At 37.1% G+C, this 24,615-nt stretch overlaps 1 protein-coding gene across 1 annotated transcript in view; it reads left to right on the top strand.

The window, feature by feature from the left end:
• The window catches only part of EYS (eyes shut homolog), an 870,368-nt gene that overhangs the window by 813,807 nt on the left and 31,946 nt on the right, over positions 1 to 24,615 (top strand). Inside the window, exons 42-45 of the mRNA XM_065056200.1 lie at positions 595 to 767; positions 14,159 to 14,341; positions 19,152 to 19,318; positions 19,511 to 19,655. Of these exons, the coding sequence (XP_064912272.1) occupies positions 595 to 767; positions 14,159 to 14,341; positions 19,152 to 19,318; positions 19,511 to 19,655 (668 nt within the window). The remainder of the gene's footprint in view (positions 1 to 594; positions 768 to 14,158; positions 14,342 to 19,151; positions 19,319 to 19,510; positions 19,656 to 24,615) is intronic.

The following is a 24,615-nucleotide window of genomic DNA, read 5'->3' as shown; positions in this document are numbered from 1 at the left end:
CCTGTTCTAATATTCTTTCTATGACTGAGAACATAAGATATATGAAAGCAGAGATATTATTTGCTTATTCCAGTTCATTTTCACTGTAATCACTACTGTAAATATTCATATTTCAGTTTTTCTTTTCATCCTACTGTGTTGTCACAAGCTATATGTAATACCTGAATGTACAAATGATGTTACCATTTGCAAAGTAAATCAGTAACTTCATGTTTTTGGTTTTCACTTTATTTCATTTTTTGACACATAATAGAAGAGCAGTTTTTCTGTAGCAGTTTTTTCAACTATGTTATGAAAGCAGCAGAACAAATAAGTAGTGAGACATTAGAAAAGTCACATACCTTACTGTGAAAGGAAAGATAAATTAAAACATAAAATTAAACCCAGAAGAACCTGTCAAGTCACCCATAAAGCATTATGTCATATCTGATGTTAGGTGCACAAGAACAAAAATGTTAAGAGAGTAAAAACAAACAAATGTATTACAACCATAAGTCAAATGCCACTGATTTTCTGAGTATAAAACCCATCGTCTTTTTTTTAAGTTTGTTTTTGTACTGATACATTTTTTTTGTTTTAATTTAAATTTTTCAGTGATGCAGAAAATTGGTTTTGTGAATGCCCTAAACTCTACTCTGGAAAACTCTGCCAGTTCACAACTTGTGATGAAAATCCATGTGGAAATGGTGCTACATGTTTTCCAAAGTCCGGGCAAGATGCTGTTTGCCTTTGTCCATATGGGAGATCTGGCATTCTCTGCAGTGATGGTAAGAACCGTGTTCTTCCTGCATCAGTCGTAGTTTCTGTCAATCATAGAAGCTGTGGTAAGAAACAAGTCCAGTGCTTTGAAGGCAAAACACTGAAAGTGACCACCTCCCCACCTACAAACACATCCCAAAATCCAGTCACAAGCAAAGAATGTCTGAGCTGAGCATTCTCTCCGCATGTTGTTTCTTAAAAGTGTTGGCCACAGAAAAGAAGAGAGATGGATCAAAGAAGCTGGGAGTAGACAAGCTAGGAAATACCAGGCAGTGTCTGATGTTTTAGTAATTTACCTGGAGGAAAGCTGAGAGAGATTTGACTGAGACCTCCTTTGGAAAAATTAATTTCTCTTCTAGTTTGATTTTTCCTCTACTTAGGGAAGTATTACTTCGTATATTTTGTAAACAAAAGGATTATTTAAACAATATGTAATGAATTGTACACATACCACCAGGTGCTAAAATTTGATTCATTTCTGAGGTCAAAAATAGGAACAAATTAAAATTTACCAAGTACTTTGCTGTGAAACAGGAGACAGGATGAAGGAAAATTAGTGAAGTCAAATAACTAGCTCAGTTTATTTGCTTAACTGCACCTATTGCTAATGACATTAATGCCTCAAGCTTCTGTGTTAGAACAGATGTTTTGGAGTTGTTCCCTGTTTTATGAATGTTTCCCTGTGCACCTTCTCTATGCCTCTCTTATTTTATGTATAACCTTATTACAACCGTCCCAATATTATTTCTGAATAGTCCAAGTTGATTCAGTCATTTTGGGGACACCAGCCATGCTGTATCTTTAGTCATCCAGGCTGCCTGTCTTTGATCCTTTTCAATTCCACTGTATTCTCTGTAAAATGGGGGTCCAGAGCTGAAGGCAGTAGTCAAGGTGTGACAATGCCACTGTTTTATAAAGTAGTGTTTGGCATTTTTCTGTTTTATTCTCTGTCCTTTTCTTAACCATTTCTTCCATTCTATTTCCTTTTATAAGTACACTGATGTTTTTGTGAAACTGCTTATTAAAACTCCTGACACCTCTTTCCCTGAGTGCTGATGCTGAGTTCAGAGCCCACCATTCCGTGTGGAAGGCTAAGACCGCTTCTGCAATCTACCTCAATGTACATCTGTCAACACCGAGTATCATCTAACGTTTTTTCCCTGTAGTCATTCAATGAGACTCTTCCACAATTCTTTGTAGTTACCTGTCTCTAAATTGAGAGTCTGAATAAAAATTGAGAACGCCTAAGTTGAAAATACACAAATTCGCTGGTTTGGTTAGACTACAGAGCTGAAGGCTTTGAAAGCACAGAAATAATGAAATGCCATTGAGTGGAAAGGGAAATCAGTCTGGATCATCAGCATAAGCAAGCAAAACAGGGAGGAACACCCAGCTTCATAGGACAGAGCATAAATCTAGGGTCAATAAAATAAACCCACAACGTAAAAAAATGCTGAAATATAAAAAATTATTTTATTGAACAGTGTGTTAAGAGCTTAGAAGGAGTAGAAATTAACTGAGCACAGACAGAAGTCTTTTTAAGCTGGATTTTGCATTGGAACTTAAAATGGGCTGCAGAAGGCCGTTTTATCACACACACTAAAAATCAACAGAGGGGAGAAACAGCTGCAATGCAGAGAAAGCTGGTGCAGCCTTAGCAGTAGCCCTAGCAGCATCAAGGCCATACATTTGGCAAGGTGTTTGAAGATAATGGTAAATTGCCTAATTACAATGGTAGAACAATGTAAATTATATCAGAAACAGAAAACAAATTTAGTTGTTTACACTAACAAGTGACCCAGATAATACATTTATTAGAAAGAAATGGTTCATAAAATTAAAGTCTAGGTGCATGCATTTTTTATGAATCATCTCCCATTTAAAGTATACAATATTGTCTCTACTGTTAAGATTAGTAACTAAGAGCATGCTACTTTGTGTCTGAAACACCAAAGGAAAGCTTGTTTCTCTTAAATGCTTGTCAAATAACAGTTGTTCTTCACCAACCAGAAATGTGCAATATGTTAAAATGATGATTTTATAAAACTGATGTAGAAAATGTACCAAATAGAACTGCAGATTTCATGCTGCTCCTTGTCATATCCTGCCCAGGGATATGAGTCAGGGGGAGAGGTGACTCAGGTTTGTTGGTCCCCTTGGTTGGAAAACAGTACACACAGTACTTAAGGTCCATAAAAGGCTTTTATTTTGCAGCTTGGCCCAATTAGCAAATGATTTGGTGGCAGAAGGATTTACATTATTGTACGTGAAATTGATAAACATAGAAAGTTTGTGGCATATGCGGGGCTGTAAATCTTATAAATCTTATGTTACTATATTACTTATAAAAAGGAAAGCAAAAGAATAGAACTATAGGAAAGAAAGAAAGGAAGGAAGAAAGAAAGAAAGAACGAGAGAGAGAGAAAGAGAGAGAAAGATTTCACCATCCTTATGGCTCTGCTTTATGTGTGATGGAATTCATAGTCTCAGATCCAGAGATGTGCAGCATCCTCTGGTTTCTTGTTCAGTTCATGTGGTGAGACTGGTGGGCAGAGTTGTCCTCAGGATGGTGGGTGGATGCCACCAGTGCTTGCACAAGGTGGGTCTTTATAGCCCTCTGGGTTGCCTGCTTGTGTAATTTTTGGTCTTTTGCGAAGGCATTATTGCAAAGTCGGGGAGGGGGGGGATTGCAAAAGATTGACAAGATGCAGGCCATCTTGAAGGGTCTCGTCTTTACCCTTTGTGCCATGCTGGGCCTATCAGAACATGGAGATATGTGCTCTCCAACACACCCCCCAAATCCTGTACCAGCCAGCCAGCCTTTGTCTGTGGCTCATTAGCTTGTCATTGATATGGAAATCACAATTCACCTTATACTGAATATCCCATCTCCTGCTCCTTGGAATGTCCAGTCTCCTGCAGCTGGATGAACTGGTTTTGCCACAATGTTTGAGCCATTATCCTTTTCAGTCTTTGACACTCCTACCAATAAAAATTATTTAAAAACAACAAATAGGGAAAAATATAGACGTGGACATACCAACAAATAAGCCCAATGCTACAGGTCTAGTCCACATCAGAGCTCCAATTGCCATCTGTTAAGCATCGGAAGTCACACTGAGAACAAGATCTCTACAAATCTCTACAAATCTCTACAAATATGTAAGAAAAAGTGATAATAACAATATTGTCACTATTAAATGGAAAAAAATAGCTCAGCATGACAAGTTAAAAATACATCATTTTATGGGGAATGCATAACATTCTAAAAGTGAGAAAACTATAGGGCTACCATATATATTACAAATGAGGCAAAACTTTAAGGACAGATAATAACTTCTGTTACACAAACCTATAGAACTATGGCAAAATAGACAAGGCTCTGCGACTGACAAGGACATCTTCCATTTCTGAAGCAGATGGAGCATAGAGTAGTCTAAGCATGCTGGGAACAATTGCTCTGAGTTTATCTGAATTATGTTATACTTGTTTCTGACATCAAGAAAAGCTTCCTAAAAGCATGTTCATTTTTCCAAATATATATAGTGAAATGCATTCTCTCTCACTACACATCTTTTCTTGCTTTTATCACTAGATAACCATGTTATTATGACTGCAAGTTGACCATTATATATTGCAGTCACTCTCAGGAAGCTACATAGCTAAGACATAATGGGCCAGCAAGGCCGGAGGATGGTAATACAAGTTAGAAGAGAGGACAGGCTATGCTGATCAGAAGGACACAGCTAGACAAGGGTACTGACCAGCAAACTATTTACATGTGCCTGGCCCTATTTGTCCCTGTATCCCCCTATTTTTCTCACTTGTTCCTCCCCAAATCACCTAATTCCCTCATTTTCCCCACCTTTGGTTCCTCCCTTAAATATCTGTAAGTCCTATACTATTTCAAAATGCTCTTCACCTGCATCCAGTAATGTGTCCCATACCCCATGGTCCTTGCACCCTTCTGTCCAAAAGGTGTTCCTGTGTTGAATCGACATGGTGGGTGTCACACCTGAACAGTAGGGCTGAGAGTTTCCTGGCAGAAGCCTGGACAGGGTGTCCCTTCCTCTGAATCCTTCATTTGGGTTCCCATCTGCCTTTGGGCTCTGTGCATCTCTGGGTTTGTGGAGATGGACCTGTGGTGAGGTGATGGGCCTGGGAGAGGACTGGGAGTAGCTGGGGTAGAGTGTGAACTGAGTTCCCCCACCTGCCATTGGCTCTTTCTGCTGCTTTGTGGGTGTGTGGGAGAACATTTATCACATAACCAAACACTGTTGATTTGAGGAGTTAAATGTCCCTATGATTTCCAACTCAGGGGGGTGGAGTTGCCTATAGCAATAATTTAGTCACTTACTAAAATAGAAGACACGACACATTATTGTATGCAACAGTTTGGAACAGTGATTATGTCTACAGGGGCAGCTTGACTCACTCTCCCAAGAGGCTTTGTTTTTTTAAGCTGTACATAAAACAACCTGTATCAGTCAAGCCCCAGTCTGATAAATTTCCTTTCATATTTAATTTAATAAAAAGTTGCTTGCATTGTGTTTCTTGCAGATTGTAAATCTCCAGTATTTAAGATCACACTGGTGAATTGAAGTGTTTACAAATAGCACCATTTCAGATCATATGAATACACATCCTCCAACGGTGCTATGAACATCTTTTTCTCTGAAATGCTTTTAAAAATACTTCCTATGTATTTGATTTTTCTACTTTTAAAAGTTGATCAGGAAGACATATCAACAACTCGTGGAAGCAAGCGAGGATTAGGTTAGCACTAGAACTGTCCATCATCCAGGGAGATCTGTCATTTCATGGGATCTAAGACTTACATGAAAATCTGTGGTGCATGCTCAGTCCAAAGAGAAAGCTTGAACTCAGAGTTAAGAGAGATGTTCATATCATCATACTTCAACTCTCTTAAAATTCAGGAGAATTCTGATTATAATGATTTGAACATAAATGTGGCCAAATTACTATTGTTAACATGAAATAAAAGTCAAATAGTTTTAATGAGACTAAACTATTAAAAATACTACTGTTGTATCTCACCAAAATAAACAGAGTTTAGGACACTGTACTTCTACAAACAAACAAACAAACAAAACAAAACAACAACATAAAAAACCAAACACCAACTTGTTCAATCACTATCATCTCATTAATCAGCCTTTATTATTTCTTTTTTATTTTTTATTTTTTTTTACAATTTCATCTAAGTAGAGATTGTGGCATTCCCTGATTGTTACAGGAAAGTGGTATGATCTGTAAAATGTAAAGCCAGTGTGTTTGAAATATGAGTATAACGAATTTTGATAACTAAGATGTAGAAATGTTAAGGAAGAAATATCAGGGTATCATTGCTCAAGTAGAAATGGTTCATTCACCAGGAATGGAAATGAACACCTGGAGTTCTAAACCCTTTGTGTCGTTGTTACTTATATGTTGCACAAGAAACTGGGCCTTTCTGGGAAGCTGTTGGTCATACCATGGAGCATTTTGTTAAGCCAGCAATCAAGTGCTTTGCGAGCACAAACGCAAATTTAAAAGGAGAAGGATTTCAAAGGAATGTGCATTGCTAAGTTGAGTAATTGTGTCAATTACAGTGGTTTAGTTTCACCATGTGTTTCACATAGTACATATGTGACAACATAAAATGGAGTCCTAACTGTGACATTGTATTTAATAAACACACACCAAAAAGGGCCATCCACAGCATGTGTTCACAGCATTCTGTGTGTGTTCCTTCAAACATTTCTGAGAAACATTCATGGTAGTGCTTCATAGTCCAAAGGATTCCAGCAGTTTTTCTGTGGGATGTATTTCCCCCATGTATAAAATTAATTTCAAAGTGCTGAAGTGGGAATACTCATTTGCTCCAAGCTCTGTAGAGTGAAAATCAGCCTGCAAGCATATTGCTTCTGTGCAGCTATGTTTGGCACACAATGTCACCTTCAGAGTTGTTTGGGTCTGCAGACTAAATCATGCAGTTTGGTGACAGCAGATGCCCAAAGGAAATTTCATCAGATTTTAAAAAAAACAGCTGCATTGCAAGGTTTCTGGTCAGCGGTAAGAGACTTTGCGGAATGCTGATCAGGGTGACTCTTCTTCCTGATCAAGGAAATTTATTTTCTGGGTCATTTGCTTTTAGCTGGGCTTTAATTTCCCCTTCCCCTCCAATGTGAGGAATGTCATAAAAGTTGTACAAAACGTACATATATCCACAATCGCACACTATTAATGTCACTGCTGTATTACCAGTTTTTCAGCTTCATATTTTCATCCTTGAGCAGTGAAATCACTTTTATTATTTCAAGTCTCATCTTCCAATCAGAAGTACAAGTTACCTGTCCATATGATTACATAAATAAGGTAAGCTAATAGGGCCTGTGGGCTCCATGATACCTACTGTTACCACAAGACAAATAAAACAATACCTAAGTATCTACTGGAGATGGGAACGGAAAGCCATATGCCTGAATTGTGCAGATCTCTAACTCCTCTTATAACAGTCTTTCAGACTCTTTCAGGAGCATGTGTTGTAGCTCAAACATGCAATCCTCTTGCTGCTTCATTGCAAACATGATAAGTAAGAGGAGGAATAACCCAACTGCTTTAAAAATATTTTTTCTAAGCTCAGCTAAGAAAATATTTTGCACTCTGTTCATGAATATTTCTGTACACAAGAGCAAGTTTGTTTGGTTTTTTTTATTATTATATGCTATGCTGCAAGCCAGTAAGAGAAACAGTGGCTGCTGAATTTTGTGATGGCAAAGGGAATTTTTCTGAAGACTTTTGTACAGCTTGGAAGACAGGAAAATACAACACTTGGCAGTAATTTCCATATTTTTTTCAATATTATCTTTGCAAATATGTGAGCTGATATTTAAGAGAACTGAATAATACTCATGCCACAGCGTATATAACTGCTGATCCTGGAACCAGACACTGAATTGATAACTGTTCACAGTAGTCAGTGATAATATAAAGAAGTGGATTATCTGATTGTAATTCTGTAGCCTGAAGTCTTCATCTCTTTCAATCCCTTTCATCTCTCTTGTTTTTTGCAATGTATTGTAAAGCTGTGGTTCAAGACGTGTTGCCAGTGAACACTGAAAAGAACATTAATTTTAACTTATAACAGAAAATTTAAAGATAATGAAACCATTATTTTCTTTCTTCTTTGTCACTTTATTCTTTCATCTTTGTTAAGATTTTTTTCAAACTATGGTTGATTTTTTTTTTACCTCCCACTTTTATACTCGCCTCTGATACTTTGTACAATGTTAGGGAAGTAGGTAACCAACCATATTAATGTATTTATATAATGGGATAATTTGTCATTATTTGTTTGTGAGGCAGTGGGACGTATCATACCTTATTACTTGTTCAGTGCTGGGAATGCTGAAGAGGACCATGATGAATGGCATGGCACTGACAGGCAGACATAGGACAAGATCAAGGACAAGAAGTTGATAAAAGACTTCAGTACTCTGTCAGCACAGTGTGCGTTTAAGGCAGTCTGTTAATTTGTAATGTGTTTTTGCATGGCTTATAGTCAGAGCCATTGGGACACATCTCTGTTCTTTCCCACTTCACACTGTACACTGCAAGAGAAAGGGTGGGAATCAGCTTGGATGGTCTCCAGGCAGGAAAAGGGAAATAACCAGTGCGGTTAGCTGTGCCCTCTGCTATTTCAGCCATCCCGAAACATTTTATAAAGAATGTTTTGAAGGACTGTGCTTCAAGTGCTATAAGATTATACAATTTTCTGCAGTCTTGGCTCCACAGCTTTATAATGAAAGGAAAGAGAATAAAAGGAAAAGGTGGAGTTATCTTGCTGGACACAATTTTACGAATCACTGTATTTTTCATACAGTTGTGGGTTGTTCTTTTTGTTGGGGTTTTTTTTCGGTTGTTGTTATTTTTTTTTAAGTTAAAATATGTAAGAGTATGGCAAACTACTCTATCAAAATCAAACTAATGAAGGTCATTGCATAAAAGGTATCTCACACACTGGATGTTTTACACTGATGCACATTTACTGATCAACTTTTTGATGTGATTGAATAAAGATCTCTTGATTAATAACAGTTAATGTAGAGAAGAAACATGATTCAAAATGTGGCATAAAATCTGTAAGTGCCAGTCCAGAAACAGATAAAACATGACATAGTTGTCAAGCTGGATATATTGAATTAATCAGAAATATAAGCTTTTGACTCAGGATTAATTTAACATTTTACTCTCCAGAGACCAGCATAGGGAGGACTATTTACAAACATTTACTGCAGGTACCTATCTACTAAAGATAGGGCAGTTAATTAGATAGTATGTCTGATTTCTACTGAGTGTGAGAAATTGCTTCAACACTGTGGAGAAAACTATGAAGAAGTAAACTAAAATAATATATAATGATTTTCATAAAATATGCCTGTGGGGCTCCTATTGCCTTATACAGTATTTCTCCATTTGGTGACCACATGCTTTATATAGGTACAGCTCCATATGGTGGTCATGCACCATTTCAGGTAACATCCAAACACCGTGCACGCACAGGGGAGAACCAACAAGGAGAGGAGCAGGAGTGGGGTGTGATGGCTAGTTCACACATGCAGGTAGTGCTTCTGCAAGTCAACAATAAAAAAGAACAGTCTGATCAGGGTATTTGAAATTCCCTAAACCTGTCACTGGGTCTGAGTTGCTCATCTGGAGAAGATTAAACACTCTGCTTCCTGCTGGCCTCATGATAACCCCACCACATAAATCTTTTTGTGCCCAGATACTAAATTTATCCCACTATTAGTGATATACTGGATTTACTGTTGTTTTAACTTGGGTAACCATACTACTGATTTGTATTTGTTACTGTCCTGTTATTCTGAGATGAGTCTGTTACTATGTGTTATTGAACACATTTCATAGCCCCAGCAAACTGTACAGTTAAAACTGGATGAAAAGGCCATGAAGAGCTGAAAGGAGATCCTCAGGTCAAAGATTAACATTAGTTATGAAAATTGCTATTTGCCAAATGTTTTGAAAGTGGCTGTGCTCAGACACCCAGGGATAAGAAATTAAAAGGTCAATTTGCAAAGAATGTTTTACGATTGCGCTCTCAACTGGAGTTCATACATCTATACTCAATTCTATAGTGCACTCCAGACTTTGTGTGTAACTTTGTGCAAATAGTTTAGTTTCTGAGTATACTGTGGTTCCCATTTTTCAAAATCAGAAAGAAAAAAAAAAATTGTTCCCTTGATTTCACAGAGAATGAGTTCAGAATTTCTAAATCATTTAGCTTTTGTGGCAATGAAGACCGAAGACAAAGAAAATGCAGAGTGGGAAGCAGTTGCAGGATACAGAGAAGATAGGCTTCATCCTACCTAACTTCACAAGTTTGTAATACTTCACTCTGACTTATGACCTAATGCTACTTTTGTATGTGGTGTGGTGAAATAAGCATTTCAGAATACTGTTCACCTGACCTGTATAAGGTAGGTGTTTTATGCGAAAGGCACTGCATCCTAAATGTGCTTAATTTTTACACTGACATAAAGTGCAGCTTTAGGTGGTTGGCTGCTATATCTATATCACAGATGCTCTCATTTTCTCAAATGATTGCCACCCATTGTGTGCATGTGCCAATTTCTTCTAAGGAGTGGGAAGCTTAGGGCCTAGATATGTCTCTTTCTTATAGTGAATAATATAGAAAAAATTAGGTAAGCAATACTGTGAAATTAGAAGTCTAACAATTATTAAACATCAATGTGAAATAAAATGTTTTCATATTACTGCATAGCAAAAATTTAGCACATACCAGATATTTTTGTGAGAGTACAGAAGGTGTAATTATATATAAGCTTTCCCCATATGAAGATCTTCAAAGTAAAGTGCAGTTCTTCTACCCACTTCTGGTGAGCTGTATGTAAAACTGCACTGAAGGTAAAGATCCAAACCAGAATCTGTATTATTTTTTGAGTTGAAGACAGAGCTCCCATCTTTTTGCCTTTATATAGATATTCGTTCATGGTGCATCCATGTTAAAGATTATGGACACAGGCCTCTCAGTGTCCATTCAGTGTCCTCTCTGAATAGCTGTCCTGCCTTCAGGAACTCCTAAGTAACATGTTGACATTCTCTGATACACCTTCCTCAGGATTTTGAGCATTATTCTTCAAAACATGTCACTTCTGTCTAAGATGTTTTGAACTTGGACTGTCTCTGAGGTGTCTCTAAGATGCACTTTAAACCTGCTTGACAGCGTCAAGATTTTGACATCTGACAGTTGACCAAATATAGCATACACAACCTGTTTGCAAACACTGAATATTGCTGTCTATATTTACTGGTATGAACTTTTTTTTTTAAAAAACGCTTATCTTTCTGTACCGTTTTCTGTTAATTTATGGCTATAAAACTTCATCATCCATTTGGCCTGGTAATTTTTCTCCCAAGCCTGTTTTCTTAGATGTCATCCTAAAAGCAGGAGAAAACAATAGGCAAAACCACAATTTAAGACCAACCTTTTCAGCACTGTTGGGATCCCGTGCCATATGTAGTATCACAGGCCATGTATAGATGGTAATACTTGTCTCTGGAGTCAAAGATAGCGACTTCCTGTGATGGTGAACATAGCAAACTAAATTTTGTATAACATGTTCAATTTACTAAGGCCAGTTCCCACTTCTGCTTTCTTAAAAGACTAGCCCCATACCCTTCATTTTAGGTAAAGTTATTTAAAGATAAATTTAAAAAATAACCTTAAATAGGAACAGTTCTGTTCTCAACACAGTTTTGTCGTGACTTCCACAAAACCTTCAGCCAGTAAATCTATCACTTTGTTACATAAGGAAACACAACAGAGAAAAGTTGAGCCTTGTCTCAGTAGCCCCAAATTTGCTGCCCCCCAGTTAATGGGCCAAAAGTGTTCTTGCTTGAAAGAGATGTGGTTTTAGCTGTGAGTATGAATTGGGATCTTTGAGCCTTTTGTTCTAGGATGTGTCAAAACTGCAGTGAAATTGAAACTGATATGTAGTAATAATATAAGAGTATATATATATATTTATATATATATATAACAATTTTCTGTATGTTGTATAGCACCTGGTCAGTGGGAGCAGCATCTTTCTACTGTCCACGTCCTACTGTTGTAGCTCACTTTGTAGAACATTCATTTGTCAATGTTCCATCCATCTTTATAGAGAATGTTGAAAGAAGCAAGTAGAAAGGCAAGAAAATAACTCCTCAGCTAGAAAGCTCCAAAGAAACAGCTGAGACAATGGCATACTTCATCCTGGGAATGAAGTGTTTCACCCTGCTGGGGAGAGCTTGTCAGGAATAGACTCTTCAGTGATCTCTGTCAGTGAACCAAATTACCTGGCACACTGGAGTTACATGAAATAATTTGCCTTTCCTATTATAAAAGGAACAGGAAAAAACAGTAAAAACAGAGGCCTCCTTTATTTTAAAATCTTCTCTCTTAAATATTTTGCTTTGTATTAAATAAATAGAAAGAAACAAAGAAAAAATAAAGGAATAAAGAATACTTCACATTAAAGGAGCTGTCTGTCTGTCATAGCTTCCTGAGAATCATAAAATGCTGAACTCGAACCTCCCTCCCTCAGGCATGTTCAGGTAATCTGAGGGAGTACTGGTGAACTGCAGCCAACAACAAATCTAAATACAGGACAGTTGTGTTTTTCCTCCACCACAGCACATGACTCACAAAGGTCTGAGACTTGAGGTTACGTTCAGTCAGACTAGATTAAGAACAAACTCATTCTCAGTTTTCTTCTAATTAGGACAAAATCACTGTTTCATAGAGAAATTTCCTGGCTCCCATTTCAGATCACAGAACAAGGCACAATGTGCTGCCTGTGTGAAGTAGTCCTTAATAAATGGGACAGTACACTCTGTATTGCTGCAGACTGCAAAAAAGGTTTGTCAGAGCCTATATCTGCACCTCTGGCCAGATGCAGATAGGGAGGCAACGTCTGCCACTTCACTGCTGACATGGCAGGTGTCCCAGGTTGCAAATTTAGATACAGATTCCACAAACTAGAGGTGGTGATATCATTTTCACAATTACATGTGATTGTTTCTCCCACACTGTAAGTGTTGAGGGCTAGATGATGAAAGGTACCTAGGCTAACATAGGTTTACTCGGGGAAAATTATAATTCTTTACTAGCACTTCCCAGTCTGCTTTCTACATGATGCAGCTACAGATGCCTTCCTCCCCCATTAGTAAAGCTGGATCCAGTCACATTTGGTGCTCAGGTTGGTTGGAAATAACTGCGCAAATCTTTTAAATCTAGCCCCTTACCCAGTCTTTCATGATTAAGCTTTACTCAGCTATTCTTCCTCTCTGTCCTGTGTTTCACTAAACCATATTGTCAATATGAGCATTATGTTATTTCTGCTCTGACCATCAACTACAAGAATTGACTACAGCAGCCTGGCTACTCGGCTGCAGCAAGCGGTCCTTGAGGCTGTGGGGATGCTTAGCACCAGTGTTCTAATGTCTGTTTACCAGTACAGATAAGTATATAGACTTGATTTAATTTGCTTTTTATCTGCTTTTTTAATCCCACTGTTTTTCTTAGCATAAATTATAAATTTCTGTGTTGCAAAATCAGTAGGTGTTTGAACGAACTTGTAGCCTTCGCAGCTTTCAAGGAGGCAGGAGTATATGTAGTTGGCAATGGCATTTTAGAAAAAGCTACGTGTTTTGCTTGGTCAGTGCCAAACATAAAGGAAATTTTCACTAAATTGAACCTAAATGACAGTAAAAAAATATAATTTATCAATAGTGTAAATGATGCATTTTTTGATACTCAATTCCTGAATATTCAGATAGTACAAATAGTGGAGTAAATACTGTGAACAGTATAATTCATGCAGGTTCTATTCACTGTGCTGCAAATTCATCCTTTTATGATGTTTCTTTTGATTATTTCCTTACCTGTGAAGAATTACAATTCCTCAACCTCTTCAGCACATCTCTGTACTCACTTTCACTCAGATGCGTGTCAGAGATGACACTTCTTTTAACAGGAGAATTTCTTTGTATGTTTTCTTTTGTCTATCTGAGTTTTGAGTAAATATTGCAGTGCATTTCTATTAATAGCAATGCTATCTAGAATCCAGGAGATGGCAGTAGTTGCCAATAATTCAGTGGTAAAAGAAGCCCCTTCACAAAAGCTGAAAAATAGAGATTAGACTCAGAAGAAAGTTAAACTATGTTTGTATGTATGAAAAATATTACAATTTATCAAATTATTAGTATTATTTATTAGTTTTTAAGTTCTGAAATGGGCTATGTAGATAGAATCTGAAAATACATAAGTTAAAGAATTTGCCCTAACACCAAATTTATTTTTCTTTAAATCCAGCTATTAATATTAGTCAACCAAGTTTCAGTGGTACAGATGTCTTTGGCTATACCTCATTCCTAGCTTATTCTACGATCCCAAATATCACCTTCTACTATGAATTCCGTGTGAAATTTCAGTTGGCAAACCACCACTCAGCTTTACAAGATAACCTGATTTTTTTCACTGGACAGAAAGGCCAAGGTAAGCTTTATTTTTGATATCTATCCTTACGAGCTTTCAAATATTCATTGAACAAGTAGGATATAAATACATGCATTTTTTTCTTGATTCTTTTTAGGATATAATTTTATTAGGAAGAAATAATCTCTTCAATACTTTATTGGTATGTAAACACACAGTAAACAATCCGGTTGTATAAATGTTTCTTTTCATTAAGAAGTGTAACTGCTTCCAGTTATTAAAGTCAACAGTTAATCTAATACTTGAGGTAGCATATTTCTGAACAAAATAAATGGAAACCAGAAGATTAAGGTTCTCTTTTCAGTCACAGAATCACAGAATCAAAAAATGTTAGGGATTGGAAGGGACCTGGAAAGATCATCTAGTCCAATCCCCCTGCCGAAGCAGAAACACCTAGATGAGGTCACACAGGAAGGTGTCCAGGCGGGTTTTGAATGTCTCCAGAGAAGGAGACTCTGCAACGTCCCTGGGCAGCCTGTTCCAGTGTTCTGTCACCCTCACTGAGAAGAAGTTTCTTCTCAAATTTAAGTGGAACCTTTTGTGTTCCAGTTTGTACCCATTACCCCTTGTCCTATCATTGGTTGTCAGTCATAAACATAAATTTCATTATTGACTACATTTATTTGGTGTGCAGTTTTGAGAGATGCTGTCTCAAATCTTCTTCCAGTGATACTTACTTTATTGGAAAATCCATCCATCCATCCATCCATCCATCCATCCATCCATCCATCCATCCGTCCATCCGTCCATTCGTCCATCCATCCATCCATCCATCATGCCACAGCCACTTGTCATTTCTTCTTCCTGTGTCCTCAACCAACCTGTTCCAGGAACAGCCACAAATTGCTGCTGTTGTCGCAGTGGCTGCACTTCCATGGCCCACAGTACTCTCAACATGGAAATCCAACCCTGCAGCGGCCAGAATTGGACTCTGTGTTATTTACGTGAAATATTAGATCCTAATCCTTGAGCTCACTCAACAAAAGTTAACCCAAGCTAGCTGTGAATAAATCCTGCTACAATCTGTGTAGCGAAGTATTCAACTTGGTCTGATTAACACAGCTGAGAAGCAGCTAATATAAATCTACTTACAACATTGTACTAAGATTTTAGCAATACTTCAGGTGTTCCTTCACAGCACCCCACTGTGGCAGGGTGATGTGGCCTCAGCATTGAAATGGGGTAAAACAGTAATACTACATGTGTTGTGTCCATCTTAGCATCACTGTCCACACGGGATCCATAATATTGATGAAAGCTGAGAAAAAATTAATGAAATGTTAATGCAGACTTAAAGCAGTCAGGTAGAAACTACTTTATACTTAGTAGATCAGAGGAAACACAGTACTTATTTCTACCTTAATTGTTTCCACAATTGGAGCATGAGCTAACTTTTTGATTTGGAGCTGTCCTACAGGATTGTTGAAGCCTAGAAGGGATGTTTGGTGATGTGTCTTTAGGTCTAAACCCATCAGAGCAGGAGAGTGCCTTAGATACCTAGATGTATGTCTCTACTGCTACATATCCAAAATATCATGAGTAGTTTGGCAGCTATGGCCCACAACGTGTGGGAACCCTGTGCTTATGCTGAACAGGCTCAGAAAATTAATACTTCAGGAAGGTGAAAGAGGGGAGAAATTATTAGTAGCAGTTTTAAGATACTGAAGTCCCAATCTACATTTTTAAAAAACAGTTTGGGGGCTGCCTTATGCAGTTACATATATATTGTACAAAACAACTGCAGTATATCACATCAGTAGGATACAGGGTATTCTCCATTTGCTATGTTAATACATTTGATATTTTCTAAGGTCTCATTTTCTTTACTTAAGTTCCTGTACACTCTAGGGCTTCTTGCCCTTTCTCCTCGTGGTAGACTTCCAAGAGTCAGTTAGTCTGCTGCAATGCAAACTAAAAGACGTTAGCTCAGAATGGCTTGGCAGTTTACATATCTGCAATACAATTAAGCCTGTTACTTTTAATTTGCAAAGATCCTGTCAGATTTAGCTAGTGCAACTCAGCCATCAGCTGTAGTTCAGTGTGCCGTGATACCCTAGTATGGCATGTGGACAAACAGCCACAAATTGATTTACTTCATCTATTGAGCTGATTTTCCAAACTAGCTTAACACAAGTAAATATTAAACCACTGTAAACTTTTTTTTTTCTGTGTCTGTCTGTGTGTGAATCAGACTTTGCTATTTTTTTTTTCCAAACTTCAGCAAAATATGATCAGGCCTGGCTGATCCTGCTAGCTGAACTATATTCAACACTATTTTAACTGAATCCAGGTCTAACACCACTCATACCATGACAGCCACATTTGATCACAGGCAGCTTTTCCTTTCACTTACTAATTATTTATTGTTGTGGATGGATGAAATATTGTCTTTCTTTTTTGGCTAGCCAAATGGAAATGGTGCATTGACATTAACTAGAGTATTTCCATCTAGTAATTCAGAAAGCAGCTTTCAGAAGCCGGTGTCCCCATCATTAAAGTTTTATAACAATTATACATAGCTCTTTTGTAATATAAACAAACACAAACGAATCATTAGAACATTCTTTTCAATGACAAGAATGAACCCCCACATTCAGACATGTTTCTATAACCTTGGGAACTGAATCTCAAACTATCAGTACAGAAACGGTAAGAAATGTAACCAAACAAAAATTACACCAGTTTGTCTACTTTCTTTACTCAGGATAGAATATGAAGGATTCTATGAATAAATATGAAATGTAGAGCACCAATAGTGTGAATTAACCTGTTGAGTTGTTGGGTTTTTTGTGGGTTTTTTCCCAGTTACAATAAGTCCAAATATAATACCAAAAAAATGCTTAAAAATAAAACAGATACTGACAGCACTGAAGTTTGTCTCAAAAAGGCCTGCCTGCAGGCTATGCCCTGTAATGTAAAAGTCATTGTCAAGTGGAGCTCTTGCAACCATATTTAGCTGAATTGAGTAGAAGAAATTCTTCCTGGTGTCTTTAATGTGCCTCTGCTAGTTTGTGTAACTACATTGTGAACACTGCTGAAAATAGAAGTGTTGGTCATGACTTTAAAAAACTGTTGTTTTCAGTTTAGCCATCCTTCACTGAAGGCAATGGGGTTTCATTCAGTCATGAACAAATCATCTCAATAAAAATGAACAGTGTTTGTATTCTGTTCAACTGAATGTAACTGCACATTTTCTACAGAGGCTGCATATTTAATTTCTTTGGAATAAGCTTTTCTCTTTATATATATTCATGTTACATCAAAATAGTAATTGTATAGAAAAATCAGACTTCTGTATAGAAAAAGCAGAGTACTGTTCCCCGTCCTCCCCATGCTGCTAATGCAACATGTTCATTTACAATATATGAGACAAGGGAAATACAGTACTTTTGGCTATGAAACATTAGTATGCAGAACTTCACTGTGAGGATAAAATATATCTATCATTGCTTCTTGTGGAGGAAAAGCCCACTTTATCTTTTGCAAATGAAGCAAACTCAATGTGCACTTGGGGCAGGGGCATCAAAGCATGCAATTGAAATGAGGGTCACCATATGACACTGCAAGAACAAATACAAAGAGACCTTCCATAAACCAAATACAAAATGAGATACCCTTATGAAAACAGAATATCAAAGAAAACACAATTTACACGCATGAAATTGAATGCTGAATTGCTTGAATTCACGGGAGAGTTGTAAAAAGAAATGGATGGCTTTGAATTTCAGTTCAGGGCATCCTAATCCAAGACTGATAACATTCTTCCATTTTCCCATTGTTTGTATCCTAGTTCTTTTACCATACTAGGAGTATGTGCAAAAGAAAGGGTGGGTTTTGTAAAAATAATTGAGTTGATAATGTTTCTTCTAATGGTAGTTTTACTCTTGCCTACATGAGGAGACTGAATTATCTTCAAAGATGCCAGTGTAAATATCCATTTACTCAGATAACCAGGAATGAGTCCACGAACTTAATTCTCACTCACAGGCTTTATGTCAGACTTAAAATCTTCCACATGAGATTTTATAGTATAGTACCTGATAAGCACAGACTACACTTCCAGCATGTAGTTCTAAATATAAATAAATTAATTTATTTACTGCAGATTTTCACATGAATGAATTCTAACCTGAAAGTCTAAGAAGACTTCAGAGCATTAGAGCATACAGCTGTTCTGACCAGAGAAACCTCAGTAAGAAATACTCTAGGACCACCTTAATCAGAGGCAGCTGCAGTAAAGTCTCCAGGCACTCTTGAGTTGAGGACAGCTGACCAAACTTCATAGAAGCAACTAGGGCTTCCTCAGGGCCATATCCCTATTTTTCCCCTTACCTGACAGTAGCAGCTGCTCTCAAGTACCTACCATGAAAGCTGAAAGCAAACTGTAATAGAATTAAGTCATGGGCTTTTCTCACATGCAATTTGGAATTTCAATTTGCTTGTTTTAAGATTCTTGAGAAAGTTTAGAATTTATTCATGTTGCAGGGGGAGGGAGCAGCAATGACCGCTAAATTTACCAGGCTCAACAGGTTTTGTGAATGTCACTAACCTACTCTAGTGTGAAAAAGCTCATCCCTCAAAAAATCTGAATATGTTCAAAATCTCGGCAGTTTCCCCTTTAAACCCACAAGAATACTGGAAATAGTATTACTAGTTAAGCAGAGGATAGTAAAAATTTATATAAAATTTAAAACCTTCTTGGCTAAATTTTTCCTAAACTGATATATTGTCAGTGGATTTGGAGAATATTTTATGCACCAGTATTCACTAAATCCTAGAATAAGTAGTTATTCTTCTTTTGTCTTTTCAGGTCTGAATGGAGATGATTTCTTGGTGTTAGGCCTCCATAATGGCAGAGTTATATATAGCTACAATCTAGGTTCTGGCACAGCAACAATCAGTAGTAAACCACTTGATCTGACACTCAGTATTCATGTCATCCATCTTGGCAGATATCTACAAAAAGGCTGGCTGAAGGTAAGAAATTATTTCCTTTAGAAGGATAGCTCTTAGATTAAAGTGTTCTCTTTTTTTTTCCCCACATTTTATATGGAAAGTTGAAAAATTACTTTTGTGTTTCCCTGTTAAGTTTGGAGGACGATCTGCATTAGGTGTTTCTATATAACGTAAATTCCTTTATTGTAACAAATATAAATGTTTCATTGAAAGGTGGATGATCACAAGAATAAAACTGTCACTTCTCCTGGGAGACTGGTTGGACTCAATGTCTTCAGTCAGTTTTATTTAGGTGGCTATCATGAGTATATTCCAGAACTCCTACCAAACGGGTCCAGATTTAAGAACAGCTTTCAAGGTAAAGATAATGCTGTTTTCACTTTCTTTTAAAACATGCATTAGATTGTTTCAGTTGCCTATGAAATAAAGATCTAACATCTCTGTGCTGTAAGGAAACAAACTAGGATCTCCTTTGGCTGAGATTCTTGTGACTTTTTCATTATTTCACTATGATAAATAAGAAACATGATGCAAATAGGAGCTTTGCTAACTGTTTTTAATATTTTCTGTTTCTGATAAAAATGGAAGTTTGCCATGATATAATTTCTTCTTATCTGTCCCTATGCTACAGCATCTCTCCAAAAGGACTTCCTTTCTCTGTGGTAAAGCAGCTTAGATTCTTCCCCCCACTAGCTCTGACCATTGTCACTGACAGTGCTGTTTTGAGTATCAGTTTTCATGCTGAAAGCTTCTTTATGATAGGATACAGTGAAATTTGGGTTGTTTTGTCTTGTTTTTCCTGACATGATGATCTAGGTCTCTAGGTAGGACCTAAGTAATTGCTGTTACAAATATTTCAGCTCTTTTTCTAACAGATAATAATTTCTACCTCAAAATTGATATCTGAAGCTTTGTAGAAAACTTAATTGAACTCCTACCAGATCAGCAGTGAAGCAAAGGATTTGTTCAAAACACTTCTTCATTTTCTTTCCTTAGTTCCATAGAAATAATGTGCTCAGTATTCGTGAGATAAACTTCAATTAATTTTAAGCACAGGAAAACCTTTAAAATGAAAAGGTTTTGCCAGAGCAGAGCTAAGTTTGAGTTCTCAGTTATAACATTTGGGCCACATTATGAAAGGCAAGCGTAGCAATAAGTTCACTTTCATATACTACTACACTCCATTTCTACTGAGGCCATGTAACTGCTTACTTTTTTGTCTTACACAGAAGCTTCCTCAATATCAATTTCTTATCCTATAATAAGTTTTTCACTCAGAAAGTCATATGAACTAACATTTCACCCGTCTCCATCTTTTCAGGAAGTATGAATTGAATAGTTATACTTTTCATAACTTCTTAAGAGCTTGCAAATTGGCATTTTGTAAAACATAATGTCTATGCAAGTATTTTAATAGTGTCAATATTTATGAAGTACTTCTGGCTTATTTTATAGACATGTTAATGTCTATTCCAACAGGAATCTCTGGTGCTTCACTTTAACCACAAACCTTCTGCCAGTTTTGGAGGTTCTTCATGTTGCAAATATATTGTGGCGGCCAAATTTCTACAAATGCAGAATGAATAGTTTTTCCCCTCAAGAAACAAAATATTTCAGAGTTCATGTACTGTTAAGTTACCGTACTATGTATTGATTTTTCTTACTGTTTAAAAATAAGTGTCTACCTCAAAATTTTGTCAGACATGTAGCACATAAACAGTTTTCTCTTTATCATTCACAGTATTAGGTCTATTATATTTGCTAATTCATTCCTTGTTCCAGTTCTCACCAGCAGTTTGCCTCTGTACTTCAGAGCACATTGACTTTCAAGGAAGCTACGCCTCCCTATGATGGATTTCATATGACTTTTTTTAGGTAGTCAGCATCTCATTTGTTCTTCTAGCACAGAAATCTCCCCAGTTTCAGCTCTCAGGATCCTCAGGATCAGAAATAAACCTCCACAGCCCTCTCCAGAGCAGGAACTTCATTACTACTAACACCAAAGAGAATTTTGAACCATTTTACTTCAGCCAATCTGCAGCTATAGGGAGCCCACACAAAAACTCTGGAAGTGACAAACAAGATAAATTTATCTAGCACATAGTCAGTTAAACTGCTCAAACTTTCTGGAAGCTCTGTTGGCTGCTTTAGAAGACATGATTTATTAAAACCACTTTGCTTCTAATACTAGAGTGTACCTCTCCTTTTGTAAGCAATCACTATTGGATCAAGAAACATTGAGGTCAGCCTTGCTGCTGCAGACTAACTGTCCCCAGTGTCAGTGTGCAATCATTTAGGGTTTTTACTCTGTACAGCTACTGTTTCAGACCATTTCCTCCCTTACCTGCATGCTTTCAGCAGTTGTTGTCCAAATAATTCCATGAGGGAGCAGGAAACTGAAAATAAATGTCTTTAATATACTAACTTAATAACCAAAAGATTGGGAATTTTAAGTTTAGGAAATTTGGGGATCAGCACTACAGATTCTTTTGCTAGGTTGAAGAATGTTTGATAGTAGCTTGAGCAATTTAGAAAACTTCCTTAAGCCCCTATAAGAAACTGAAGAAATTAGTAAAGGCAGAGCTCAGATGAAGCAGCCATGTTCATGTGGACTTTGAGGTGCTCTCAGCTTTAAACTTCATCCAAATTTGGGCTTACAAGAGCCTTTTTTAAATGGGAACATGGTAGGATAGTTAAGTGTCCAGTTTCTCTGTGTTGTCCTATAACAGTGGGCCATTCAAGAGTCTTCTGAGGTGTGTAGCAAAGGATCCTGCAGCTGCTCTAAAAAGTCAGTATGGGTTTTAGGTAGCTGCAAGGCTTGTGGCCAAAAGACTCAGCCTGCTCATTATGGACAATCTGAAATGGAGTATAAAATCAACCACCTCATGTTTATGTTTGCACAACTCAAACTATGACTCACCTGCACATGATGAGATAGAGAATTAGTTGGAAAAAGCCAGAAGTTACAGCTGGCTTTCTGGACATTGCATCTCTGAGACAGGCAGAGAGAAATCTGGTGTGAGCGAGAAAAAAGAGGGAAAGTTCTGATGTTTCACACTCTGTGCTACGATGGTGGCATGATGCAGTCTCTAGCCATAGAAGCAATTGATGGAGAGCCAGAGCTTGCGTCTAGAAATAAGTGAAGAGCAAATGATTGTTCCTGTGGTCCTGTTCATAAACAGGGTGAAGTATGGCTATAGAAGCAATCTGTTGTTTGAAAGCAAATGGTATTAAGTAGAGGAGTAAAAAGGCAAAAGAAGCTCTTACCATAAAGCCAAACTGTTTCTTCTGCACTGAAGGAGTACAGAAGTAAATAAAATTCCAGCTACTGCCATCACCTTTTAAAATACAGTAAACCCAAGAACTCAATTGAGTTCCAAATAGATACATATACAGCCTTGTGGTCAAAGTTTATGTTCATGATAATATAGAATACTTTGTAAGCCTGTCAGGGCAATGACTACTTTTCTTTATGTTCTGCATCACAGATGTCACAGAGGAAAGTGACTTCTGAAGTAGTTTTTACTGTGTTGCCTCTTGTATCACAGTTGGGTATGATTCATACAGGCCCTCTGGGAGTTTGGGTCATAGCTCAGAACAGCACTGGGTAGTTATTGTAGGGGCCATCTCTTTTAGACAAACACCCCACTACTCACAAGCAGTCAAAAAAGCAAGGAAAAAGCAAAGCACTTCAGAACAGGAAGAATTTTAGAAATGCGTAAATTCAGTACTCCATTCAGATAGTCCACAGTTTATCTATGCCTCTATTTGCTTTGTGTATTTTTAGTCAAATTAGTACTAAGGACTTCCAAGCAGGTAAGTGAGACTAGAGAGAAATTTTGGGGAAAAAAAAAAATTGTATGATAAGGATATAGCCAAAAACCAGAAGTAAAGCCGAGTAATGAACTCATGTTTTTAATTATAATCTCTGAAGTTTCTTTAATCTATTTTTTGTGACTCTTTGGTGGTTTGTGCACTCTGCACGACTGGAGTGAAAGCTATAAATTAAATTGAGAGTAAAAAAAAGTCTTTGGCAGAAAGCTTTAAGTGCAGTCCCAGGATTACAAACAAAGAGGTAGTATATCCTCAGCAAGTGCACTGTCTTGTTGAGTCTGATTTCAGCTTATTTGCATCAAACTTTAATCTTCAGGATCAAAACAAGTTTAACTCACAAATTCAGAAATTTCTTTTGAGTTCCTCTTGCAAATTTGGCTCTGTCAGAAAACCTCTCCACTATTCAGCATAGTTGGCAGTCTCTCGTTAAAAGAGGCCCAGGACCGGGAAAGCAAAGAGAATTCAGGTCAGAAAGAAGGCACATTCATCAGCTGATCCTTCTGCAGGAGGCTGTACAGTGCTTGCTACAACAGGCTCAAATTGCTGCTCTGAGTCCTTCTTCTGCATCCCACTGACTAAGAATTTGAAGAAATAAGAAAATAAAATAAAAAAAATCAGTTGAACTCATAAAGCTGGGTCAAAACACCCTAATACATACTATATGCTTTGTTTACAAGTGCTCAAGAACTGTTTCTAACCCTGATGTTCCGCTGGTACAGTTAAACTAGTCACCAGCACAAATGCCAGTTTATTTTCCATGGTGACCTTACCAGTTCCTGGGTACTCACTGTGCTTTCCATTGTTTACACAGAGCTCTGGGCTGTTTTTCCTTAGTGCTCCAGCAAGACTTAGGAGAACAGAACATGCTTTATCTGCTGCTGATAAACAGATGAAACATTAGTTAGGATTTACTGAGCGTATGGTGGCCTAAAACCAACACTGTTAAAAGCAAAGAAGCAATAATATGAAGATAACAAGTAATCATCAAACTAGGTTATTTTTAAATTGCTTAATATGATTTTTTTAATTATCAGCTGTGTGTTAATATAAACAGGACTAAAAAATATGTATAACATGGGAAAAGCCTTTCTAAGCTGCTTTTACTAACATTGTTCTAACTGTAGTTAAAGGGGTTATCTTGCTACAAGTATTGCTTATATTTTGTTCCAAAAAAATTATGTTATTATAAAAAAAAAAAATCAAAGTTAGACATTGATTGTGTCTTTCAGGTGCAAGTATTTTTCTTCTGTGATTTCAGTGAAGCATGCAAAAACTCATACTAAATTATTTTTTTTTATAAAACAGACTGATGGTTACTTGCAATCTCTATATTGTGTCCTTTTCATTCTTTTAATACTAAGCAGAAATCCTCTGGCGTGCGCTGCTGAATACCCATTATTTTCATGATTTCAAACACTGTAGAAATTCACCATATCTCAGCTAAACTGTATAAATCAGGTTTAGAAAGGTATGAGCATTTCCAA

Source organism: Columba livia, chromosome 3 (genome assembly GCF_036013475.1).
Source record: "Columba livia isolate bColLiv1 breed racing homer chromosome 3, bColLiv1.pat.W.v2, whole genome shotgun sequence".
In the NCBI taxonomy this organism is placed as follows: domain Eukaryota; kingdom Metazoa; phylum Chordata; class Aves; order Columbiformes; family Columbidae; genus Columba; species Columba livia.
This window is presented reverse-complemented; position numbering and strand designations above follow the sequence as displayed.